Raw genomic sequence first — 27,549 nt, 5'->3', positions numbered from 1 at the left:
AAGAGCTCAGCGAAACAAGAGCTTTTACTAGTGCTTTTTTAAAAGTCTTGTAAATAAAAAATAAGTTAAATTAGCAGGTAAGCTTTATTAAAACCTTTGAGTAAATAAATAAAATGAAGCTAACTTACTATGCACTTACTAATCTTCAAACTAACACCTACAATTTTATACTTTTATAGACCTAAGTTTAAGGAAAAACTATTTTTTCAAGTATTACTACTTCAAATTTAAGTTTATAAAGTATTTGTTTTAAATATTAAGTTGTTGATATTAATTTTTTACAATTTAGTTTAGAAAAACATATTAAAAAAAATCTAAGTATAAAAATATTGTCATTTTTGTTTGTTATAATTAAATCTTTTTACTGATTTTATTTCTTTTTTAATTTACATATACTTTTTTATGATTTATATTTATCTAAACTTAAAAGATCATCATTTTATTTCCAGTTTTTGATCTATTAATTTTTTCTAAATCTTAGTTTTTGCTTTAGGTCAAAAATATAAATTAAAACAATTTAACACTGAACAAAAAAAAAACTTAATTTAGATAGAAGCTATTAAAAACAAAGTTAATAATTAAAGTTTTGTTTACTATATTTAAAAACTTGGTTGTATACTTGAATAATAACAATCATTAATGAAATAACTAGTTGTAGAACATTTTTTTAAGCGGATCATGTCCAGCATAGTCTATTATTAATGCTTTTTTTTGAATTATAGAATACCATATACTTTATTAAATGTTACAATTTTTGTTTTATACAAGAATTTTGTTTTAAGCCGAAAAATTTCTAGAAACTGTTGTTACTAACACTTTTTTCATTAAAAACAACTTTAGTTATATAAAATGATTTTATATTCAAAGTTAAAACTAATTCTATTGCTTGTTAATTATTTTACGTATTTTCTTACTTACAATTTATAAACTTACAGAAAAAATGTCATGTACACCATATTAATTAGTATAAAATTGATTTTTGAAAAGTATATGCCTTTTAGTTTATATATCTCTATTATTTAGTAATAAATTATTATGATTCTATAGTTTTATAAAAAACAAAAGATCAAACTAATAACTAATTCAAAAAGTATTTAACTTTTTATATAGTTAATAATATTTCAATGTAAACTTTAAATATATTGCTATGTAGATTGTATTTACAAAAATAAACAGATTTTCAATTGAATTATGTTTTTATCATGTGATTAATTAAACACCTATATGGTTTTATATATGGTTATATATCGCTTTTTGTTTTTGTTTTAAGTGTTTATTGCAATTTTAAAGCAAGTTTTTTATAGCTCAGCAATTTTTTAATTATACACTTGGAAAAGTTTACTATACAGTTAAATAAATATGCTTACCTTAAACTTTTAACTACTATTTAGATTTTATTTTCAGTGAAAAATGAACTTCGTAATATACACTAATTTTTAATTCAAAAATTAAATTGTTTGTACATCTAATTGATTGTACAAACTAATTTGTAATACAGAAATAAAACTGTTTATATAGTAGGTTAATTATTTTATGAATTCTCTTACTTACAATTAATAAACTTATAAGAAAAAACTTACATGTATACCAATTTAATTGTTATAAGTTGGTTTTAAACAAAAAAGAAAAAAATATGTATTACTTTTATATATATTTTTTTTATTAATTTATTTGTTAGTTATTAATGTACAACTGTTTTTTTATATTTGCAATTAAAATAAATTAAATCAAATTAGTATCTAGTGTAAAAATCATTTGAGTATCTTATATGGTAAATAACTTTTCAGTGTATATTTTAACTTTTTTGCCCTCTAGATTGTATTTTCAGACAACAAACTTATTTTAAGTTCTGTTATACTTATATCACGAGACCAATTAAGAACCTATACGGTATCGTATATAGTTATATACCACTTTTTGTTTTTGTTTATTGAAGTATTTTAACATAGCTTATTATTTATAGCTCAGTAGCTTTTAAGTTATTCAGTTAGGAAAGTTAGTATTTAGTTAAATAATTATGCATACCTTTAACTTTCAAATTCAAATTAAATTTTATTAATTTTTGAAATTGTTTAAGTATATTGAAAAATTTTTTGATGTCACAAAAGACGTGACACATTAAATGTTCTTATTACTTTCAGCAAGTTCACTTTTCAAATCTTAATAAAAACTCATGAAATTTTAAAGTTTATAAAATTGTTTTGACTTGATAATTGTTGAGGTCAAGAAAAAAAAGAACAAAATTCATTCATCATAAATTAGAACGCTGAGGTGGTCATTTCGCTTATGTTTTTCTCGCATATTCAATGTTTGCTTCGTTTGTGTGCTACTTTTGTGATTTTTCTTGTGACTTTGCTTTGCGGTTCTACACATTCTTAAGAAACGTTAAAAAAAATCAATGATTCTTTTGTCGCACGCAGAGCATTTAAATCAATAAGCTATAGTGCGAGGTTATAAAAAGCTATGCTAATAAATTGTCGCGCCGCAATACTTTATATACAAAGCAGTTATGATCAGGTGTATAGATTATGTGTCCCCTGTGACTAATTTGTAATTTAAAACGCCAAAGCGGTAAACTTGACTTCGAAACTCCAATGCACCAATACTATAAATAAATTTATAATAAGGGAGTGTGACAAGATTGTTTACTTCTGAAGAAAAACAAAAGCATCAAAGACGCGAGTTTCGTTTCATGACGGAGAAATCTAAATTAATGTTTACAAGAAAAACAAATAATTTATTTAGTATCTAATAAAAAAATAGGACGTGTCTTTTATTATGATATATCAGCAGTAAATGTTGTTAAGTTAGATGTAAATTAAATTAACAAAACAATTAAAAACCATATACTTATTAATTTATACGAAACATTTTAAGTTAACTACCATTTAACTTGTTTTTTCTCACAATTTTCTTAAAAACTTAAAACAAAATTTATCAAATTAAAATAAATAGATTATCCTTATAAATTTTATTTAAAGACTTTTCTATTTGGCTTATATAACTAAGGCTTTTCTCTTTAAAAATACTAAGTTATGTATTTGATAAAAACCAGGCAGTGAGTTTATGACAAACAACAATCGCTCTTACACTATTTCTAAAAAATATATTTTATAAAATTCTTCACGTTTTGTTTTGGAAATGCCAAAGTTTTGAGTTTAACAAAATTAGCCACACAACATTTAAAAAACTAATCAAATTCATTTCATGACTGTAATCATAAAAGTGCTTAAGAATGATCTTATCTAATAACAAATACTTATTAAACAGCACTAAACCATTAAACCACTAAAATACAAAAGCTACAGATTATTTTTAATCCTAATTTTGTTTTGTTTCGGCAACTATTTAAAACCTGGTAAAAATATTTAGATTTTTTAATACTTATATAACTAATTATATTTAAAAACATTTTTTAAAGTTTTTGATCTAAAGTTCAGTATCACCTTAAGTTTTAGTAAATAGTTTCGTAAACTAACTAATATAAAGACTAAACAGTAAATTTTAAACTAAAACAAAAAATTAATGTATACACCAAACAAATAATAAATAAAAATAGACCACATATTTAAACATTTATCATAAACCCTTTTTAAGTTGTCAGTATAAACAAGTCATAAAAATTTTTGAAAAATATTAAAACTAAAAAACTTTTAACTTTTACATACTGAATTTATTTTAATCAACTTTGAATTAACAATAAATTACTGATTTACATGATGAATGCAAATATCAAAGTTTAATTCTTAATACCTTCTCAAAATAAACTGTTTTGTTTAAGTTTTAGAAAATAACAAAACATTTTTGTTTTTTTATCTAAAATCACCTGAATTTGTTTTGATAGTTACTTGTTTACAACCTGACTGTAAATAAGAAAATATATAACTTTTAAAATATAACTTATATATAAGTACTGTTAATATTTTTTTTCTTTTAAATGGTTTTTTGTTTTGTTGTTTTCTTTACATACAACGTTTTAACTTTATATTAGTAACTGTTAAAAAATATATGTTTTATATATTCTTTTACTTTTAAACTAAGTCGAGTTCTGTTTTCATGAACTAAAATCTGTTATAAATGAGCTAACTAGTCTTGAAAATGAATTTTAAGCTTACTTGTGGAAATTTTTTATTTATCCAACCAGAATAGTGACTGGTACTTGGCAGATATCAAATAAAGAAACTATCTCAGCCAATTTTTAACGTAATGACGCTTATTTAGGCTTTGCCTAAAATCTTCGATCTGTAGCTTTGTCAAAGACTCAAAGTGTTGAATTCTTATTTTCTGAAAACCTCGAATTTTAACTTAAAACTCTCTAGATTGAGTTTGAAGAAACATTTTCTAAAGTAAGTTTATATTTAAGCTGTTAGCAGAAAATATACTTTTTTATTAGGCTTTTGTTTTATTTTAACTTTTTTAATGTTTATATACTATTTAACATACTATAGCTGGAATTAGGTAATCTAGAAAAATGTTTCGACTTTTATTAGTAAAATATTCAATATTAAAAGACGAAAAAAAAATTTAAAATTTAGTTTTTAGTAAAATAGTCACTCTCGAGACTTAATTTTAAACAGTTTAATTGTGACTGAAAATTTTAATTACATTTAACAAATATCACCCATATAACTGTTTTCATAACAATTAGATATTATTGTTTTTAAATTACAAACCAATTTAATATCATGTTACAATATGTGGCTTTTTTTTCTCATTTATTAAACAATGTTGTTTGCCACTAGTTGCTTAGGCAGTTATCATAACGCAAGTGGCCTATTGTGCTCTTATGATGTCGTAGTGCATCATAACTGAGCTTTATTTGACTAGTTTAGAGAAAATGAAATTTTCACTCAGGCAATTTTTTTTTGAGACTAAATTATTTTGTGTTTGTTCTGAACCTTGGAACAAATGTTTTTAGCTTTTTTTAATTTGTTATACTATAAAAAAGTATTGTTATTAGTAACTATATATTTTTGATTAAAATAAATCAGAACCTAGTTTGAAGATGGCCAGTATACATTTTTTTGAATTTTAGAATATTTTTTATTCAATAAAAATATTTTGCAATATACTAACTGGATTAAAAACGGAGGAAATCGGTTTAAGCAAGCAAGGGAGCTTATTGTGTGTTTACTTCCTTTTTGCTGCTTAGTTTCACAAAATTTGACACATCACACAAGCTAAATTTTTTTAATAGAAAAAAAGTAAGCTTTGCTAATTTGTTAAACCTTTAGAAAGATTGTGATTTTTCAAATTTAATATAAGTTATTTCGATTTTGATTTAATAACTCTAAAAACTTTATAAAAATGATTTTTTGGACGGTATAAACTATCCCTGTAATAAACAATTTGCTTATGATAGTTCTAAGTTAAAAGTTTTGCTCCAGCACTTTCAAAAGTTGTTGAACCGGAAAGTAACTCTGTGATGCAACACTCATAAAAAATGCCACTATCGTTACGCTTGGGCAACCTCTCTTGCCGCTTTTACTGAATGTGTAGATTTTGAAGAGTGCAGCGTTGCTTTTGATTAGCTTGTACAACTAGCTAATGATTGTTGATGTTTTGTTTAAATATTTGGTTAGTTTGAGTAAATTTTTAGTAAAATTTATTTTAAAGTTAACTGCTAACAATTAAACATTGTTTTGTTAAAGTTATCAAAAAAAAGTAGTTGAAATGCCAAGTAACTTTCATTATGTATTTTTTAATTAAAATCAAGACAAATGCAAAAAAGAATCGGAAATAAAATCAAATCTATGTTCAAAAAAAAAAGCGCTAAAAGTATTTTCTTAAAAATAACTTATATCTTAGATCTAATCGTTTTTTAAATTTTAAAGTCTTATGATACAAAACGCTTTATCATTAATTGTTTTGTTTTAGAGCAGAGTTTCAGTGAGAAAAAAGAAAAGCTTTATAACTCAATATTTATTTACGCGCTTTTTTATTATCTCGATACGTTTGAATAGGTGTTGAATTTTTTTAGCAGTTTGTTTAATTAATTTTATATTTTAAAATTTCTGTTTGTTTTTCTTTGCAAATTAAAAAGTTAGATAATGATTGAAGTTTTTCAAAGTTTTCTATACTAATAAAATTTGTATTGTTACAACGATAAGCTTTGTCTTTTTTAATCAGCTAAATCTGTATAGAAAAATATAAAATTACTTGCATTTCTAAAATAAGTGAACTAATTACAAAAACAAAAAAATTATATAAGTGAATTTTTTCTATTGACTCTAAAACTATGATTGACTCTAGAAATACAACTTAAACTATTTGAGTTAACTATACACACGTACAAAACTAACATATTAAAGGAGTTCAATTGATCAATTAAAAAACTTTAAACACATACTTATGAAAAATATGCTCTTACTTAAGCTTTTAACTTTTGTCAAGTTTTTATTTTTATGAGCTTTACGTGCTTTTGTGAGTTGTTTGAAGTTTAAAATCAAAATTTATATTTAACTTAATGTGCCTTTAAAATTTGTTGGTATGACTTGACTGTAATCTACTTAAAAGGAACAAGTCTAACACGTTTTTTTTTGAGAAAGGGCTTAAAGTATTTAATGAATAGTTCTTTTTTAATATTTCTAATTATCAAAAACAGTTTTTATAAAATGAATTCTTGTCCGGATGTGTTTAAACAAGAAATAAATTCAATATCAAATTTTCTTTTGATCAAGTTTTAATATAAATGTAAACTAAAGTTTATGCTACAATATTGAAGAAAAAAAAAACTTTTAACATTTTTTTGTTTTATACACAAACATTTAACTAGGAAATTACTAGTTTTACATTTTAAAAATATTTTACTTCTTAATGTTTATTTGTAATGCAGAACTTGAATACACTCTAGGTGTTTCTTTAGTTTTAAAAGTTTCTTTAAAAGAGTTTGGTAAGGTCTTCAAAATTCAAAACTTTTCAAATCAAAATGTTTTTGTTGTTTTTATGTACCTTTAAGTTTTTTATGAATCAAAACTTTACGTATAACATATTATACCATTTTTTTATTATCTGTATCGAGTGTTTTACTAAAAGTATTTTTTCAAACTGAAGTTTAAAACTAGATACTGCTGGTTTTTATTAAAAAAACAAAATTTTCTGCTACTTTCCTGCAATTAAACTAAAGTGTACATAAAAATAATTGGAGTAAAAACATTTGGTATAAAACGTATAAGCAGTTAATTAATATCAAAAGTATGCATATGAGTTTAGAAGTTTACTTTAAAACTTTGTTATAGCGAAAAGTTACTATGTTAAATGTGAATGTGGTTAACTTTTTAGTTTATTTAAAAATTAGTTACTACACTAATACAAATTATAAATACAACCTTTACCTATTTTAAATGTACTGGACAAAAATATTAAAAAACAGTTTTAGGTAACATATTTTGCAATGGCAAGAAAACTGTAAATATACGTATTGAGAAAATAAAAGCTTGAACATACTTTACCTGAAAATTTTAAAATGATTTTTATAAATGACGTAACAATGTTTTTGTTCCAAAAGCGGACTTGATATTACTTTTGACAAATGTACCATCATTGTATGAAATGAGATTTCAAAAATTTTTATGTTATTAAATGGAGGCATAGATAGAAATCAAAGAAATAAAATACTTTAACCCTAAAAACTATGTTGTGCTTAATTTCAATGTAGTTACTATAAGGTGTAACATATAGAAAATGATGAAAGGGACAAACTAAGTAAGTCAGTTGATTTGTTGTGTTTGTATTCTGTTTTGTTTATCCTAAATCATCTGTTAAATCACTTACCTGCAGTTTTAGAAGCTCTTGTTTAAACAAAACTTTTGTAAAAGCAATGTTTACGGATCATGTAATTAACAAGCTAATTATAAACGTGATACTCTAATAAAATGCTTTAGGACAACTTTTTGGTTTACAGATTAAACAAGTTAAAACTGTGAAAATAATGTTGCATTAGTTAAATTTTAATAAAAAGTTTTAGAAATAAGTATACTGAAAATTATAAAGCACAATAGTCTCAAAAATTTCCTGAAGAAAAAAAGGCAAGTTTTAAATTTAAAATATAGTTGTCTATTAGAAATGCGTTTATACGCTAACTCTCGTGCATACATGTTTGTATAACTTTTAAGGTTTAATGACTTAAAGAAAATGTTGATAAGGCAAAATATAATGAAAAACGTAGTAAAAAACTTTGCCTTAGAGCTAAATTGTTTACTTTTATTTACAAATTTACTTAGCGAAAAACATACAAGATCTAATAAAAAAAACAGTAGTCTACTAAATAATCGTTAGTAAAATGACCTTTTGAATGATGGTTTAAACATCTTGCTTGCTAAAAATGATTAATATGTACTACATAAATTGGACATGTTGCTCTGTATAAGCCTTTTAAAAATATCATCTAAGGCTTTACTATTGTTTTAATTTTATAAAGTTTAACAGTTATAATGTTTAAATTGAATTGGAAAATTAATCTATCTTTGTAGACAAACTTTCATTTATAAAAAAATTAAGATTGGTCCAGTACGCAGTCAAATACACTTGTGATTTTTACGCTTTCATATAAATAAATAATTAATCAGAAATTTATTTATAAAATTTCTCAAAGTTTTTTTCGTAATTCTAAATAAAATTATTTGCCACGACTTCCAAAAAATCTCAATAAAATAGATTTAAACGTTAATAATATCATTCTTTATTTATAAAATTCTAATTTTTTATCTTATCTAATATCTACTATACTTTCTCAAGATTCTAAACTTTCGCTGTTAACAAACTTTACTTGGATGCTCATCAAACCGGACTTTTACACAGAGACAAACTGGTACATAATTGAGTCATCAAGCCTCATGTAAATACTGAATGATGACACTTGCTCAAAAGCGCGTAAAACTCAACTCTTTTTATTTATTGCTTATTTAACACTATCTTAAAATCAATAAAATTTTTTCAACGGAAAATAAAAGTTTTTGTCATTGAAAATAAAATATAAAAGAAAACTTATTACGTATAAGCAATTTATTATGTTCAATTGACAATTCTTTTTTTTATAAACAATTATTTTATTTTTTTGGCTTTATCTTATTACCTTAAGAAAGTACAATTAATAAAACGAAATGTATCAAAATCTAGTGTAGTTTGAATAGCTTTTATTTATTTTAAGATAAGCAAATTAATTTCTATGGCCTTGTGTGTATAAGTAGCTATTATTGATATGAAAATAATAAAAAGCTAATTTCAGCTTCTCACAGTCATTCAAGCGTAAAGAGCATAGCTCGAAGAAGAAACTTTGTTGCAAAAAGTAACATTGTATTCACAGTACGTGATATAGCTCATTCACAGCTATAGTTCAGCTGAAAAAGGTTTGAACATTTGAGTAGCAGTTTTGAGTATATTTCAACAGCTTAAACTTTAGAAGCATCTTATAGTAGGGTAGAGTAATTAGTTTTTGTTGCACCATTTTCTATTTAAGCTGTTCTAGAATTTTTAATTAGTTTTGGTTATAAATTTATTTACCAAAGTTTTATTGTGTGTTTGTTTAAAAAATTACACTTTATTTTATAGTTTTATTTTTAAAACAATGATGAAAACTTTAAAATGATAATGAGCACCAATGTTGTTATGTACCTCCATTGGCAAACATAGTTTTTTTAGAAGCACAAGAAAGTTAATAATTTACCAGCATAACTGTTTTTTTTCAATGTATTGTAAGTTTTCTTAAGTTTAAAAGTTAAAATAAAAAGTTTGTGTGTTTTTTTTAAATAGCGTTTTATATTTTATTTATATCACTTAATTTTAGAATTATCTACAGATATACACCTGCAAATTGATAAGCAGTACAACTTACTTGAAGTTAAAACTAAACGGTTGATTTTTATTGGTTGTCTATGTATTACAATTCTTTATAAATAAGAAAACTTCAATAAGAACTTGTCATAATTCATAACTTTTACCTGTGCTTCTAACTGTATGCATGTGTAGACTGAAGAGTGCATAAAAACTATATTACAATAAAAATTGAAAAGCAAAGTTATAAGTGACATTTGTTTTGTTTGTTTTTTAATAAAAAAATAAACTTGTATCGAAAGTTACTGTTATTACCATCTTATTTATACATTAAATCACTAAAAACATAATGTAGTATTGTTTATTAACAATTAATTTGAAGTCAAGTGTGCACAGCCCTTATTTTCCAGTAACTTACTGTGCACAACTTTTGAAAAAGTTGAGAAGCACTGGTTTAAATCGCTACTGATTTTTTTCTAAAATAGCTTTTGTAATTTACAACGCTTTATAATGATAATAAAACGATAGAATAGGTTTATTTTATTAAGAATTAACGCATACATTTTATATTTTAATAAATTACTTAATTACATGTAATATTGTAGGTTTTTTAGAATTAAACTACTATAAAATGAAGTTTCAGCTACTACTATTATTGATGTTGGCGTTTGTATTTTCATCTGCGAAAATAGGTATTAATTTTGACATGTTTTTCATTTAAGGCTTTTAATATTTCTCTATATAGATTTGCAGTTTTTTAAATGTTTTTCTAGTTTAAACTTTCTCATTTTTAAAACTTTTTGTTTTAAAATATCTTTGTATAAAACAGTAGAAGAAAAAGGTGTGCACTCAAAAAGTATAACTCTACCGTGTCCAGGGTACAAAGATAACACGACAACTTTAACGTGGTAAGGACAATACGTTTTAGATTAAATTTTAAAACTAAAAAGTCTTATTTTCTATATAGAGTTTAGCGAAACTTTAGTTTTAGTTAATTTATATTTTTCAATTCTTTATTAGAAATTTAGATACCTTAAATCACAGTTTTAAAACAAAAAAAAAAACTTCAAACGAATTAGAAATAAAAAGTATACTCAAAATTTTTTGTCCATAGACATTTTTTTATTGCTGTTATTTAATACTTTTGTTTATTTATTTTAATTTTTTTTTCAAACTTTTAAAACTTTGAAAATATGTCTGATACTTTTGTTAAAAACTATAATAGTATAAAAAATTACTTAATTAATTGAAGTAGTTTAATAATCAAAATTAAATTTACTTAAACTTTTAATTAATCAACGATGAAATTTAAGATGTTATATGACACTGTTGAAACGTTCGGTAGGTAAAAATGTTTAACTTTGGTATAATTAAAAATATTGTTCTACGTTGAACTAATATAAATTAATTTAAGTCATTTAAATAATAATTAATAACTATAGTTTTGACTAATGTAGTTTAATACTTAGTCGAAATTTACATTCAAGCGTTTGTCTTTTCCAGTAAATTTTATTAAATATTTGTGAAAGTTAATAAGAAGTCTATCTTAAGTGGTATGAAATTTAAGAAAATTTACCAAATTTAACGCATTTTTTGGCTATTATATCGTTATATCTTTTGTTTACTAAACTAAATATGAAAAATTCTAAACGTTTGTCTTATAGCTATAGTTAGCATACAAATTCTTTACCTTTGTTTCAGTCATATACATGTATGTAATAGATTATTTGTAATAATTAATTTCTATAACATTATTTTTAAATGTTTCTAAATTATACGAACTTATTTTATTATTTGTAGCTTATAATTTATAAAAGACTTGTTTTGTTTTACTTTTCTTTACCACTTAATATTTAGCTGAATGTTTTTAATTTTTAGAATTTATAAAAAAGTTCAAAACAGGTTTAGAGATGATTCTGAAACGGGAGATACTATACAAATTGTACATAACAGCGGATCTACTGGTGCTACTCCTGTAAGTTAATTTAATAAAAGTTGAAAACTTTTTTTTGTTTGTCTTTTGTAAATGAAGTATTGTTTCGATAGTTTCTATATTACAGTGTGGTAAAGTTTTGAAAAACAGTGTTAAATTTACACTGTATCAGAAGCTAATTATTGAAACAATTTTATTGTTGGGCTTATAGCATTTAATTTTTTTATGCCAATATAAATTTTGGTAGTCATTTTTATTGAACAAATTTTCAGATGTCATCTAGCAAGTACGAATTTAACACGGCAACAGGCTCACTGACAATCAACGATCTACAAAGAAAAAGTGATCAACAAGTATATAGCTGCCACGTTCCAACAAACCTACCTGTTGTATTCACCAAATATAAACTTGTAATTTATGGTTAGAAAAAGAAAAAATACTAATAGTACAACAAAAGCTTCTTACATAGATGTTTTGGTACAAACTTTACACCTGTATTTTATATGAAAAAATATTTAAAAGCATATGAATCTGAGTTCGACAAATAATTTTATAAAAAATTCTACGTACAAAATGTTTAAAAAGAAATAGTAAGTAAAATTTACATGAGCATTATGAATTAATCTGTTTATGCAAACAAAAATTGCAAGTTCAGTCACATTAAAACTACTTTTATTGATTTTTATTGCTTCCTATAAACGCTATTTAAAGTAGCGTAAAAATTTTTGTATGCCTTAATCTAAATGTAATTCAATTTTAGCAAAACAAAAGCAAAAACTTTTTTTATCTTACAATTTGTGTTTAACTTGATGAAGTTTTAATTTTTATTTACTACAATCAGAGGATCCAGCAGGACTTGAAATGAAAACGGTGTCGTTAGATGATAACAATGTAAATTTTATTTGCTCCACCAAGGGAGGCTCTATACCAGCTATCGATCTGGTATTTAACTGGCATGACAAAGAAAATATTAACAAAAAAATAACGACAGGCATGGAGGTAGTTTTACGTAACTATAATACTTTTTACAACTTGAACTACCTTTCAATGTTTAGTATAAATAAACACTTTAAATAATCACTTTTCAACATGTATTTGCTTAATGTCACAGTTTTAAGTACTGCTTGTATTATAAACGAGAAAAGTTATGGTTTGTCTGCTTTTTACATATGAAAATAAGCGTTTTTTAAACTAAAGATAACATGAAAGTTATTTACTAAATAACAACTTTATGTAATCTAATGTTAAACTACTTTATCAGTTACTTATTCTCTTCAAACTAGTACCTTTTTTTAAACTAAAGATAACATGAAAGTTATCTATTTAATTACAACTTTATTTAACATAAAATTGTACTACTTTATCAATTACTTAAGTACCTTTCTCTTCAATGTAGTACTTAATTTTTTAATTGCAGTAAAAATTTTAAAGGCATATTAAAGCTAAGTTTTCATCTCTCTTTTTGTTTTTTGTTTCAGCAACTGCTATATCATGACATAAAAGCTTAAACTATGGTTTTTCGTTTTTAAATTTTACAATTTTTATGTGAGTTGTTGAAATAACTTAAAAACTTTACGCTTCTGTTTTAACTTTTAAAAACTTTTAACTTCTTAAGAGAGGTTTCTAGACTTACATGTAATGCTTAAAAAGTTTTAATTTATTTGTATAATGTATTTTACAAAATATTTTAATTAAATGTACGAGTAAAAAATATTTCAAAGTAATAAAACAATTTGTTAAATATCTTTATATTTGTAGATTTTTATATAACAGTTGTTTTATATTCCTTACTTGAACAATAAAAAAACAATGAAGTCTAAATGTCCTGGACAAGACGTTAAAAGGTATCCGTCGTGTGCGACTCGATAACCAAAAGGTTTTTTCGTGCACCAGGTCCTAGGACCAAACATTTGGAGCGTATTTTTTGTCGTTCAGTAAACTATATATAGTAAGTCATGAGGTATGGTAACTGGTAATTTTTGAAATATTTTTAATTAATAAAAACTAACTGGTTTTTCTACTCAAGCTTATAAATAAAAAAATTACTTAAACACTTATTTTATAAATTATTTAATAAATTAAATTTTAGGTCACAGCTACTTCAGTAGTTGGAGATGATAATAACTTTATAACATCAAGTGGTAAACTAAAGCTAAAGTTGGGACCTGAAAATGCTCATGACTATGTTACATGCTTTGGTAAAAATTCAGAAACTGGTTCCACTTTCAAAAAAGAAGTAGAGCTTGGTTAGTTTAATAGTATTAAAGCAATGTTTGGAAAAAGTCATTAATATGGTGTTGTTTTAAATAAACAGCACGTAATTATAAGAGCTGATTTTAATTAAAATACGCCCTTTCTTCATAAAAAACTATTTAATGAAATGATTAATTAAAACTGATAGAAATACCTTAAAAACAAGCCAACGTTGTAGAGGTTTGTAGAATATTTTGATATGATATGCTTGATAAATGGCGAAAAATAAACTAAATGAGTTGTACATAAACACTTATGATTTTTTAGAGTAACAATTTATATGTATATTTTTATTTACAGTTCCTCCTAAGCTTGCTCATGGAGCATTGATTAATTACGAATGGAGAAGTCAAATAATAAATAGTAAGTGTATTTAATACCATAATGGTATAATGCTGATTTATAATATTTTTCTATGTACTGTAAATTCTTCATTTGATTTTTGTACCTATATTATAAACTCATACTCCTAAAAAGCCATATCAAATATTATAAACTGAATTGTCGTGCGACTGACACAAAAAAAATATTTGCTGATTCTGATAAAATTTCATACAAAAAAGTTTAATTATTCTTAATTCAAAATAAAATACTTTAATTTGTTTTTTATACATTATTATGTATGAAGTTATGTTAAAAGCTAGTTTTATTTATTTTTATTTTATTTTTACTGTATAAACAAAACTTTTAGCATTTGTAATAAAAAACTTTTAGTTTTTGTATTTTAAGTGTTTTTATGTATATAACAAATATTTGAATATTAATTTTTAAACCAGTATTTGTTAAAGTATGCACTGCAGATAGACTTTTATAAACAAAAGTATAATTTTGTGTATATATTGTCATATTTAAAGAGAAATATTATTACATACTAGCAATTATAATTCTTCACTTATAAGTATGCTTTTCATTTTTTATATACTGATAACTTTAATAATTCAGCTAATCAATAAAAATAAAGTAACAAAGACTATTTAAATATTAAACATTTAGTAGAATTTTTTTTTAAGTTGTAGAAGTACTTTGTTATATATGAGAGAAAATGTTAATTGCAAAAATTGTGTTTAAGTCTTAAATCTAACTAAAAATATTAAATTCACTTAAGTTTTAACAACGAAAGTAATAAAAGATTTTAGTTATAAATTATAAAGTTTTTCAAAAATTTTATTGATTTAACATAAAAGGTAATAAAACTTTTAAACTAACAAAAAGGTATGGATTACAACCGTGAAGAACCGGTGTTAATTCAATCCGGAAAAAAAGGAGTCATAAACGTCAAACTCAGTCCGGACAAACCCGCTTACGAAGTGAACGAGACCGTCACCATAAAAGCAGAGGGCTACGACTTTGTCACGCCCGAGCTCAAGTACAGCTGGTTCAAGCAGGACCACGATGAGAGCACCCCGAGCGAAGAACCGGACAGCGGAAGTAGGTACGAGTTTGTTGCTGGCAAGAACACGACCATTTTCATGTATGCCAAGAACCAGCTGGGAGATGTCATGATCAGGACACAGATCGAAGTCATTCCTGGTTAGTTGTGAGCTGTTGTTAAATTGCAAATCAAATTTGAACTTCCTTTTAAGTACTTTTTTAAACAAAGCTCTAGTGGTTGTTTATAAACGGTTGAATAAACACCATTCAAAACGTAACTGACCTTTAAATATTTATTGATATGCAGTTGTAAAACAATTTTGACTAATGTTTCATTAGTTTATTATATACATCAGTAAATAAAGTAAAAAAAATAGTTTTACTAACTTCTAAGTTTTTATTAAAGGTTAGTTTAATGTGTTTGTCAAATGAATTATTTATTTTGTTGATATAGGCTTAAAGTTTTAGCTTTATAAAAAAGTACAATACATTAGTAATATAGACAAACTTAACAACAGCATAGCTCTTATTAGTTGTTTTTTTTTTATTTGTTTTTGATTGTTTAATGAAAGCTTTTAAAAACGTTTACTTTTAATATTTTTTTTCAGAAAAACATTACTATAAAGTTTTTTTTTGTACAACTTTAAACACACGGTGACCTTTTGAACATTATCATTAGTTTGATTAAAATTAAACTTTTAAATATTTACACGCACAACTTTGGAATTTTTTAAATTGGTGAGTTTTTATTGAGTACTTATAATTATTTTTAAATTGCTTCCTAAAGAAATATGTTTTTTTAATTGAAGTTTGTATTACCCCTACGCTTTGAACTGGTTTTACCAATACGAATTGTTTCTGTAACCAAACTAAAAACCTCAATACACAGCCTTTTTTCTAAACAATTAATTAATTAAGAAAAAAATACTTTCCAAACTTTCAAAGCAAGTTTTGGTTTTATTTTAACCCTCAAAACATTTTTAACCCAAAAAATGAACGAATTACATTAACAGTATAAAATGCTGCAAAATTGTCAATATTATATTCCTTGCACCATTGCAGACAACAAAATTTTACCTAGATGGTTTCTTTTTCAACCTGAAGCATCTTTGTTTTAAAATTAATAAGTTATATTGTAATCTTTAAAAAAAACAAAGTTTATTGGAACTAACTTAAACCATAAAAAGAGTTTATACACTACTTAAAACATTTTACTTAAGCCAAAAAAGTATATTGATTTATAATAATATATTATTTATGCAGAAAAACATTGGTATGAGTATTCTAATAACTAAATTTATAAAGTAAAAGCTAGTTTTTTAATGTTGAAAACTTACAATTGTTATTTTTGTTTCTGTAAACTCATATAAACTATTAATTTACTTTTGAAAATTTCATAAGTGGAATACTTTTACCTAGATTTTCAGCCTAAACAAGAGTTTTTATGAATGAGTATACTATTTAGTCTAAGTAAAATGTTACAATTATAGTATTTTTGTCATTAATTTGAATTTTAAAACTTCTATTACTACAAAAATGTTACCTTTGTTTTTTATACTAATTACAACAACACTGTAAATTGTAACATACTGCAATTAAAATAAATCAATAAAGTAAAAAAAAAAAGTCAAGGGTTATTGAAAGTCAGCATAAAACGTATTTTGTTTGCACAAGCTAGACAAATACATTTTACCTAGCTCACGTTTATTTCAGGAAATTTGTTTCTCTTTCATACCAAAAGTACGCACTCTGGTACAATTTATAGCCATATATAAATTTGTTTACATACATAAGAGTAAGAAAAATGGTTTTACTATGCTTGTAGATTAGATAGAAGAAAATATTATTAATAATTTTGGTCACACAAGTATTTTGTTTTTATTTAGAAACTTTGGAAGTTAAATATACTTCATTTATAACGTTTTTGTAGTAAAATTCAAATTTATAAAAAAACAAATAAAAAATAAACAAAGTTATAATCTGTCCGATTATCACTTTATCAAAAAAAATTTCAAGTAGTTTTTTTTTTAATTTAAATGTTGTTCCATTGAAAGATGTTTTATTGTAAAACATTATCTAGTTTATTAAACAACAAAAAAGAGGCTCAAAATGTGTGGTCCTAAGACCTAGTGCACGAAGAACCTTTTGGTTATCGATTCGCACACCTTTTGGATACCTTTTAGCGTCTTGTCCGGGACAGAAAAAGTGTATGTCTGTTATATAAAAAAATTAAGGTGATTTATTAAAAATAAACATTGAAGGTTCATCCTACAAAGCATCAGTAGATGAAGAAGGTGATGATGATGTTTCCATGGGATCTTCGACGACCCTAATTCTGATAATTGCTTGCTCGTTGCTAGCCGTCGTAGTCATAGTAATTTTAGGTGTCTACTGCAAAAACAAAAAGCAAAAGACGATGATTACTGACACGTACGAAGTAAAAGAAAGTAAGTTTTTGTGAGAATTACATTGAAGTATTCGTAAAATGTTTAAATTTAAAATTCAAAAATTTATTACATTAGGATGTTTTTAAAAATTACGCCTTAATTAGCTTTTTTACTATCAACTTTTGTACCTACTAAAAAAATTATTATAAAAAATATATTAGCACCAAAGTAGTGTGTTTATAAAATAAACATTAAATCAACAAATATATGTGATTTTATTTTATAGCTTATTTATACTTAAGTATTTTTTTAAAATTTATTTAAACTTTATTAGCTTTCAGAATATAGCGTTTTTATTGTATGTTTGGTTTTTTATATTTTTTTATATAAAAGTTTTACGGTAGTTTTCAGTACTCTTAACTAGTTTTTTTCAGTTTATTTAAAATAGTTCAAAGTTATCGAAAGTTTTAAATTGAAAAGAAATAGCAAACAAGTTTTAATAATTTCTAAGGTTTTTTCTTTAAATTAGAAACTATCATACTGTTTAAAAAAAAAAAAAATTAAAGTCTATTAGAGAAAATATGTTGTGACAACTTATTTATTCTAAATTTAAAGATTACAGTTGAATATTAATAAAGCTAGGTATTTGTTAATGTGTTACTATTAATTTTAAAAATGTAAACTTCTAATTTAAAGTAAGATTGGCTATAGATGACAAGGTTTTTAGATTGTTTTTCATTTATTTAAAGTTATATCTCAACCACTGCAAGATACAATAAAGTTGTCTAAAAGTACAAACTGTTTTTAAATTCTAAGGTAAGTATTTTACAACGAAAATTTTGTAAACATCACGTAGCTGTATGTTGTTTATTTAACAAATGTAAAATAATACATTTTTATTTGTACAGAGCAAGCGCAACACGATGAAGAAATGGCTCTGCGCGACAGAAGGCAAGAAGTGAGTCTCCTTATTCATATTTGAATATTTAAAATATAAAAATGCAAGGTTACAATTATTTGGGTTCAAAAAAAGGTAAAAACCATAATTTCTGAAAACTGAATTTTTAAAATTAACAGGAACAGCAAGCAGCAGGAGAAACGGCCGCTCAAGCCCACCACCCAGCGGAAGACCAATACCGCAATGAAACCGAGTCGCTGGTGAAAGCTCCGTTGGACGTGGATGATGAAGGTTCCCACTACAATTATCCTCCCTCCAACTTCACTGACGAGTCCGAGGGCAAGTACGCGGCGGGAGACAACGCCAGCGTCAGGAGCGGATCCACCATTTACATCGACGACGAGACGTACCCTCTGGAGGAAGACGAGAAGAAGCAGCTGAGCATGAGCGGTGGTGATGTGGTCGTTTAGGATAGTTTGCAGCTTGGGGTTTTTCCCTTGTGTGAAGACGCACAGTGCCTTGATGTTTAAAAAAGCGAGATTATTACGTGACTGCGAGTTGAGTTTAAGTATACGGTTTAAAGCTGAATGTGTTCTTGATATAAAATTTTATTTGGTATTTACGCTGATTTAAAGTACTTTTGCTCTGTTTATGTATTTTTTTGGTTTTTCTCTATTTAGTTTTATCTTTTTTGCGTACTAGTTTGCCTTAGTAATTTATAAATTGCGCTCTACACATTACAGTGCCACATCTGTCACAAAAAATGTTAAAGTTTAAACACGGTAGTATTAGTAAATATTGGCAACTTATAGTTTTAGAATAAACATTATAAATTTATAAAATTTAAAACTGCATCATTAAACTTTTACTTTTATTAAAAGTCACATAAACCTTTTTTAAATTTTTGTGTCACCACTTAAAATAGTTTGAAAGATGTATATATTACATTTAATTTGTAATGTAAAATTTTGTTCTGCATACTTTATATCACTCAATAAAATTTAGCCAATTAAACAAGTATCAATTATTTTTTTAGATATAATTAAATTACTGATCGTGAACTCAAATTTTTATATCAAGTATAAACATCGTGAAAAGGAATCGTCCATGAAAAACTGATGATTCGAGCGTATATTATGAGTTTTCTTATAAAATAGTATACAATTAGCCTATTATTCATAAAAACAGACAATACAGTATATACTTACTTAAGTACTTGTGTGTTTTTAGTGTAAGCGTAATGTAAAATATAGTGAACTACAACTAATTTGCACGATCCGAAGAAAAAGTAAAGAGTTATAAACTATGATCTATTATGTGATCAGAATAAAGCAAAAAGAGTTGTAAAACGTTATAATTTGTTCTGTATGACACAATTAGCTATATGATGTCGTATTGATAACTTTTTAGTGAGAAAAACCTAAAATTTTTGCAATTTATTATGAAAAAAACAACTAATCATGTTTTAAATTGAAACACAATTAAGCACTAAATTTTAGCACAGTTAAACCTAACAGCTATGATTACCTATGTTTGTTTTTGATTCTATAACTAACTGCAAATTTTATATTAATTAATTAGTAATGGTAAAAAAAAAAATTTTAAACTTTATATGCAATTAATCTTTCAAATGCAAATTAATTTAAAGAGAGTTTGAAAAGTTTTTTTTTGTAGAATAATAAATTCTGAAAAAGTGTCTTTAGTTAAGTCAGACGCCCGTGTGTATATAATAGTTTTGATATTCCCACTGTAGTATACACTGATTTATTGTTAATACTAAACTAAATTGTAAAATACTCATGAGCTTGTTTAATACGACTTTACACAAGTACTAAAAGCAATTTCATATGGAATTCAATGTTACCTAAATTATTTGAAAAAAACAGCATTCAAAAAAAAAAACCTATCTATGACGAATGTAAAATAAGTTTATTAAAAGTTTAAGACTGTTTTATATTGTACGTGGATAAAAGTTAATGTTATATTTAGAAAATAAAAAACTTTGTCAGAAAGTTTAAAAAAATTAATTAACATTTGGCCAATAAAATTAAACTCAGTAGCGCTTTAATTGTTTGATGAATTCAATCAAAATGTTTATTAAAAAAAAACATTTATTAGTTTGTTTAAGTAGATTTTATAAAAGAACAAAAATTAACATTGTGATGAGGCAAAAAACCACGTTTAAGCAAAGTTTAATTACACAACTTAAGATATTCTATATGTCAAAAATATTTTAATTTAAAAAAGATCCAAATTAAAGAACATTATAAAGAAAAAATTATAATTAAGATTTTTTTGTTTTATGCAGACATTAAAAAAGTATCTTTCAAAATAAAAATTGAGTGGTCTTTCATAAAGAAAAGAATTTTAATCACACAAAAAAAGCTTATAGATGAAATTATTATAACAAAAGGGTAAAACATTTAATATTGTCTGACTTTTGACAATAAAATGAAACTTACGTAACACTAAAATGTTGATTTAATCTATATTTACCTTCAAAAGCTCAAGAACTCAAAGTCTGTTGCAAAAAAACTTTACAATACAATTACAGTCAAAAATAAACTGATCCCACGACGACAACTGACTTTAAAATTCAATTCAAATACTTTAAAATCTCGTTGTACAAAGAACAAATATTTATTTATTTATTTGTCGTTTTAAAGTGATTTAAATAAAAAGCTGAATAAGAATTTATCAACTTAGGAAAAGTTCACCTTTACTATTTTATTATCTTAACAAATTAAGAACAGAATGCAAAAATATCATGAACAGTTTTTAAATATATCAAAATTCGCACAATTTTTTTAGCTATAAAAATGTATCAAAAACACCAGGCCCTTAGACAAAACTTTTTGAGCGCTTTTTTCTGTCGTTTAAAGAACAGTATATAGTCAATCAAAATTATCTATAAGGAAGTAATTAATTTTAAATAAAATACTTAAAAGAAATAACTTTTAATGCAAGTCCATAAATGATGTAAAAAATAATTTTGAAAAAAAATAATAAAACAGAAACAAAGAAAAATAAAGTTTCAAAACATATTAAACGTGTATTTTAACTGTTTAAGAAATCAATAAACAAAAATAACTAATATGAAAAGATAGAAAAAGTTCTCTTAGTAGATGTTGAAGACGTTAAAACCATATTTACAATTACCAAAGTAGGCAAATACTATAAGAACAAAAATGTATAACTATATGAACTTGATTCTAAAATAGTATATAGGTTTCAATGCCTTAAGTAGAAAAGCATTAAGTATATTAGTAATATATCTAGGTTTTTAGTTGGACAAGTAATTAAGAATCTTAGCACAAAACATCAGTTTCTGGTCATTTTATATATTGAAATATTTGAAAAAAAATTCAATGTCTTTGAGATCCTGGAAGAGTGCAATACTAAATTAGAAATGTGTATAAATTATGCCATCTAAATAAAATTTTTAATCCAAGTATCACAATAAATTAATAAAACCTATAACTTCTCAAACTTTTTTTTTATTGAGTATCACTAATGTCTTTCTGTCAAAATTTATTGTTTATAAGCTTATACGCGTTTATGTTTATATATTTTATTTTTTTTATGCAACTAGTTTTCTTTAATTTACTTAAATGTAAAATTTAATTATTTAACCTTTTAATACTGCTATTTTGGATCATAGTCTAATTTATGAAAATTACTAATAAAATTTAAAATTGATGTCACAAAATAAAATATAGTACTCTACGTATTTTATTTAACAAAAGGGTTGATCATACCAATTCGATCATCAGACCACAAGCTTCGGTAGACTGAGACCGGTTTCTTCCTTATAAGGACTCATCAGTCAGTCACGACCGAAAAACTTGCAGTCTTCAATCTACAAACGGTTTATCATGCTTTTACACGAAGCAACCATTTGCTGGTATTGATTCGGTTACGACTGACTGATGAGTACATAAAAACGAAACCGGTCTCAGTCTACCGAAGCTTGTGGTCTGATGATCGAATTGGTATGATCAACCCTTTTGTTAAACTTGAGTTTGTCTCACGGCATACGAAAGTCTAGGCTCCTGCTTTGCAGACTTTCGCCGATGTTTTTGTTGATTGTACTTTATTTAACATATACTTAAAAATTGTGTTATACTTGATTTTCTGTCGGTTTACTTCATTGAAATGTAAAAAAGTTTTAAATGTTTTACAGAATTAGTTTAATAGTTTACCTTAACTTTTTTTAAAGTTAATATTTCTCTATAAAATTTATTAAAAAAAAAGCCTTAAACAGTCTTGTCCTGGACAAAACATTAAAAGCTATCGTGGTGTGCGACTCGATAACCGAAAGGTTTTTCGTGCACCAGGTTCTAGGACAAAATACTTTGAGTTTTTTTTTGTCATTCAATAAACTGTAAACAATCTGAAAGGTATATTTATTTTTTCCTAAGTTAACTATTCGGGTTAAAATAAAATTTTTCATTAAATATTATCAAAGTAATTTTACTATTCAAATTCAAAGAGTGTCCATTAGTGTATTTAAAGTTTATACCAGTTTTTTAAAATCCACCCATTAACTTTTAAGAAATTTCAAGTTTTTTCTTGTACTTCAGTATAAACTAAAATGAATTTTAAAAATGTTTTAGTACTTCATAATTACTTAAAAAACATTGTAAATTGTTTTTCTTAATGGCTATTATTTTAATGCTGAATTTTTTTATTTAGTTTTTCAAACTCTTTGTCTTGGTATAAATAAGATTTTTAAATCCATAGTCCTGTTAAAAAAATTTGTCATTATATCTACTTAGAATCTAAAGTTAATTTTAAAGCTTACTGATTTTTATCAACAAATATGAACACACTAGGAAAACATTTTTTTAACTTTTTTAAATAAAAGCTAGGTTTTGATCCGTATAATAATTAACAGATTGATAAAAAACTAACTTTTAAAACAAGAAACAGTTACTAAAAAAGTAAAGAATAAATTGATAAAAAAATACAACTTTTGTAAAAGTCGCTACTCATTAGTATACTACATCAGCTACTTGTATGTTAATAACAACCACTTTTTTGATTATACATTATAAAATTTGTTTTTTATGCTTTGTATCGTTCAAAAGGTAAGTTAGTTAATAGCAACGTTAATTAATACTTAACTATTTGGCTGTATTCTTAGTTAGTATCTACCCACCAAGTCCTTTGACAAAAGCAATTTTGAGCGTCGATTTCTTTATCGTGTACAATAAACTGCTAACTCTAATGTTTATTAAAAATTATTTACTAACAAAATGAAATACTCGTATCCTTTTACAGATTTTTATAGAATTTCATTAATTGAATTAAGGAATTAATTTACTTAACAGTTCACAATTATAGATAACATAACTAAACTTGTTAGACATAGAAAAAAGTTAAGTGTTCGAGATTTGTTTAACTCATAAATTCTTGATTATTAAAATTTAATGATTTTTTTTAAAAGCATAAATTTCTAGAGAATTAGCTTAAATTTTTGTATTCAGATTAATAGACCGTTGTGCAAAAAGTTTTATAAACTTTTTTATTCTAATTGAAAAAAAAATCATACAGCTAGATATATACCGGATACAAATTCTCCAGTTACTTTAAATTTTCCCAGAGTATATAGAGTAAGTTTCAAAACTCCTCACAAATATGCCATAGACTTTTTTTTGCTTGTCATCATAAACTAAGTAAGTTTCAAAAACATTTCGTGCACACTAGTGCTTTTATTTAATATGTATAATAAATGCCGAAATTAGTAACCTACCAAACCTAAAAAACTGGAATCTAGCCGGATATGGACTGAAAAAGGCTGGATCTGGTAGATCACTTAATACAGCAGAAAAAAGCTTTAATTTTATTTTTATGGTGAATATTGAGTTTCTTGTTTAAACACTGATCAGTAATTTTAAATCAAGAAGACAAAATAAAAAACTGAACCAATTTGAAAAGTATAAAACTTTATTATGAATGATATGCCTTTCGTTTCCAGTTTTCAAACTGTTAACTTATATCAGTAACAAACAGCAAAAAAATGGTACTGAAATTTAAAAACGTGGAATAAATAAGCAGTTTTTATTAGTAAATTATTTTTAAACAAACATAAATTATAATATTTTACTTAAACACTTTTCTTTTCTAGCCTAGACTTAAAATTTATGTAAAAATTAAGTTTTTTAGTAATTAAAAAAAGTTTGAGTCTTTCTCGCGACTATGCTGCCTGATGAGTCAAATAACGACGAAACCGGTCGTAGGTTGTCTCGGATACTGTTGTTGACGGTCGAGTGGTAAAGTTCATTATTTATTATTGATTGCGCAAAGCATCTCAACTTTGTTGATGATGGCCGTAATGAATACTGATTAAAACTTTCAAGTTATTGATTTTTTTTTAACTTACTATAACAAAAAGTAAAAAAAAAAGTGATAAAAATTTATTCTAAAGTATTTTCTGTTGACACCCGACTGAAATTAAGATGAAACTTATAGCTTAGTCATAACCATACTGATTTTATTTCTAAAAACATTTTTTTATCATCACCTCTACAGATAAATTTAGTGCTTATTTATTTCGCTCTAACAAAAACCTAACAATTGTAATTAGAAAAATGTTGAGTTTCACATTAAGTAATTTTTACAGGCGTTTTTAGAATAGAATAAAGTAGACAGTTTATTATCGAGGATCAATTTTTTTACTAACAGGGTTGCCGCAGATCGAACTGAAAATATTCCTGATTTTTATAAATCAAATTTTAAATAAAAATGAAAAAAATACATAACCAAAGACTTGAAAGATTTTAAGTTGTTCAAAAATAAATCAATCAGACCTTTTAAAAAAGATGAATTGCAAAAGCAAAAATTTTTAGAAAATAACATTAGCAAAATGCAATTTTTAATGAGGATTAACTTTCTTGTTAAGAGCATGTTTACATCAAATTTCCTGAACTTTTGTTGAAAACCCCGATTTTTCCTGACTTTAGTGGCAACCCTTGTACTAATAAACCGTAAAAGATAACATTACGTGCTTAACTAAATAAATATGTTGTACTATGATTCAAAAGTGACCAGTTAGTAGTTATCACTCGTTTTTTCCAATTTCTTCCAGGTTTTTAAAAGTACACATTTTTATGTCTATTTTTAGTTAAAAGTTAAGTTTAATGTAAGCAACTGTGTTAAGTAGTATAAAAACATTGAAAAGATACTGTAATATTACTTTAAATGTGTTCTTTAATAAAAAAATTTTTGATGATGACAAATTTTTTTATTTATATGATAGATTTTTTGTGTCAAATCGAAATTTTACTACTGAAAATGTTAAAATTGTTCAAAATTTCTTAAATTCCAGGTTATTTTTACCTAAATAGTCAAATTCCAGGTAAAGTGGCAATCCTGTTATCAGTGGCGATGCGTATTTTAATGTTTGCATAATTAGGAACGATTTTTTTTGCTAAAAAAATTATTTATTTAAGTTTTTAAATTGTTGTACAATTGTATTTAATCAATAAATAATGTGTTGCGTAAACATAATTTAGTGTAAATTTTTGTAAACTAATCAAAAACTAAGCGAAATAAAGAAAAAAAAATTTTGCATTACAAGGAAATGCAAAACATTACTAATGTATATACTTTTAATAAACATACAAGTAAAACATTTTTAGTATTTTTTTTTCAACAACAAAGTTTACATGAATTTTGGCATTCAAAAAACTTAATATGAATTTCCCTGTTTTCCTAATATTAGCTTTCAGGAAACCTTAAATATTAAGGCAGCAAAAAAGTAAGTTGGAAATTATGTAGTAAATAGGAGCAATCTAAAAAATAATTTTTGAAAACCATTTTCTTAACTGGTTCATGGTGTATTTAAATTAAATAAGTATACTTTTTAAAGTTTTTCAAGCTTAAAATAATTTTTTTCTTAATAAAGTAGTAAGAATATTAAAATGCAGATTAAAGATATAAAAATAATTGAAATTTTGCAAACTAGTGAAGAGACTAAAACAATATAACTTAGTTCGACTAATTCCAGCTTTTGTACAGATGTTTTGATAAATATAATAGTTCTTTAAAACTAGTTTTTGAGAATATATCATATTTAATTACAAAATATTGTTTCGCCTGGGCGAAATTATTAATAAAGTTTAATATAAAACAAACTCTTATAAAGGCTGAAACTTGAAATATTAACACAAATAAACGTTTAAACTTTACGTTAATCCAAAATAATTCTAAATTAACCAATACAATAGACTTGTTTTTCTTTTTAAACTTACATTTAATGGAACTTGATTAAAAAAATTCACAAAGTATATATCTAAAAAAATTCTGACAATAGTTATGTTTACATTTTTTAAAGAACGATATATAAATTTATTCTGTTATAAAGTAATTTGTATGAGACAAATTAAATCTCCGCGCACATTCTTGTGGCATTCTTGCTGGAAAATTGCTCTTAGTTATAAAAAAATCGCATTTTTGAATAAAATTTCCGTAATAGAAATTTAAAGTTATTTCAAAAAAATGTAAATAGGTTTATTTTAATTTTTTAGGTGGAGCAAATACTCTAAGCAGCCTTTAAGTTTATCACTAAAAGCTTATAGTAATTCTAAAAAGAAGAATAATTTAAAAAACTGATTGGTTGATTGCATACTAATGATGATAAAAAGATCGGCAACTTATTAAATAAATTAAATAATTAAGGAAATTAAATCAATACCTTAATCCATAAATAGTTTTGCTTTGATTTAGTTCTTTAGAAATATATAACTAACAATTTTTGTTAGTTAAAAGGACTTTGTGAAAAAAACTTGCACATAATAAATCCAAAGTTAGACAATTTTTCTTCTGTGATCAATTTCTAAAAATTTTAAGGAACACTGGTAGAAGTAACAATTTTTATGACAGTGCCTTTTGTATATAATTGCACTGTTAATCTAAACATCCCCAACTCGTAT

At 24.6% G+C, this 27,549-nt stretch overlaps 1 protein-coding gene across 1 annotated transcript; it reads left to right on the top strand.

Moving 5' to 3' along the window:
* Positions 1-9,280: 9,280 nt before the first annotated feature.
* On the top strand, positions 9,281-19,621 carry LOC145829244 (uncharacterized). The gene is made up of 12 exons (XM_082936988.1): positions 9,281-9,347; positions 10,377-10,463; positions 10,601-10,679; positions 11,674-11,746; positions 11,977-12,124; positions 12,546-12,703; positions 13,794-13,950; positions 14,258-14,320; positions 15,170-15,487; positions 17,590-17,775; positions 18,624-18,673; positions 18,793-19,621. Exons 2-12 carry the CDS (start codon positions 10,403-10,405, stop codon positions 19,081-19,083), a joined length of 1,584 nt encoding a protein of 527 aa, XP_082793114.1. The 5' UTR covers positions 9,281-9,347; positions 10,377-10,402; the 3' UTR covers positions 19,084-19,621.
* Positions 19,622-27,549: the final 7,928 nt, after the last annotated feature.

Source organism: Thalia democratica, chromosome 2, assembly GCF_965202585.1.
Source record: "Thalia democratica chromosome 2, ktThaDemo2.hap1.1, whole genome shotgun sequence".
In the NCBI taxonomy this organism is placed as follows: domain Eukaryota; kingdom Metazoa; phylum Chordata; class Thaliacea; order Salpida; family Salpidae; genus Thalia; species Thalia democratica.
The sequence above is the reverse complement of the archived record's forward strand: the minus strand, read 5'-3'. Positions and strand labels throughout refer to the sequence as shown.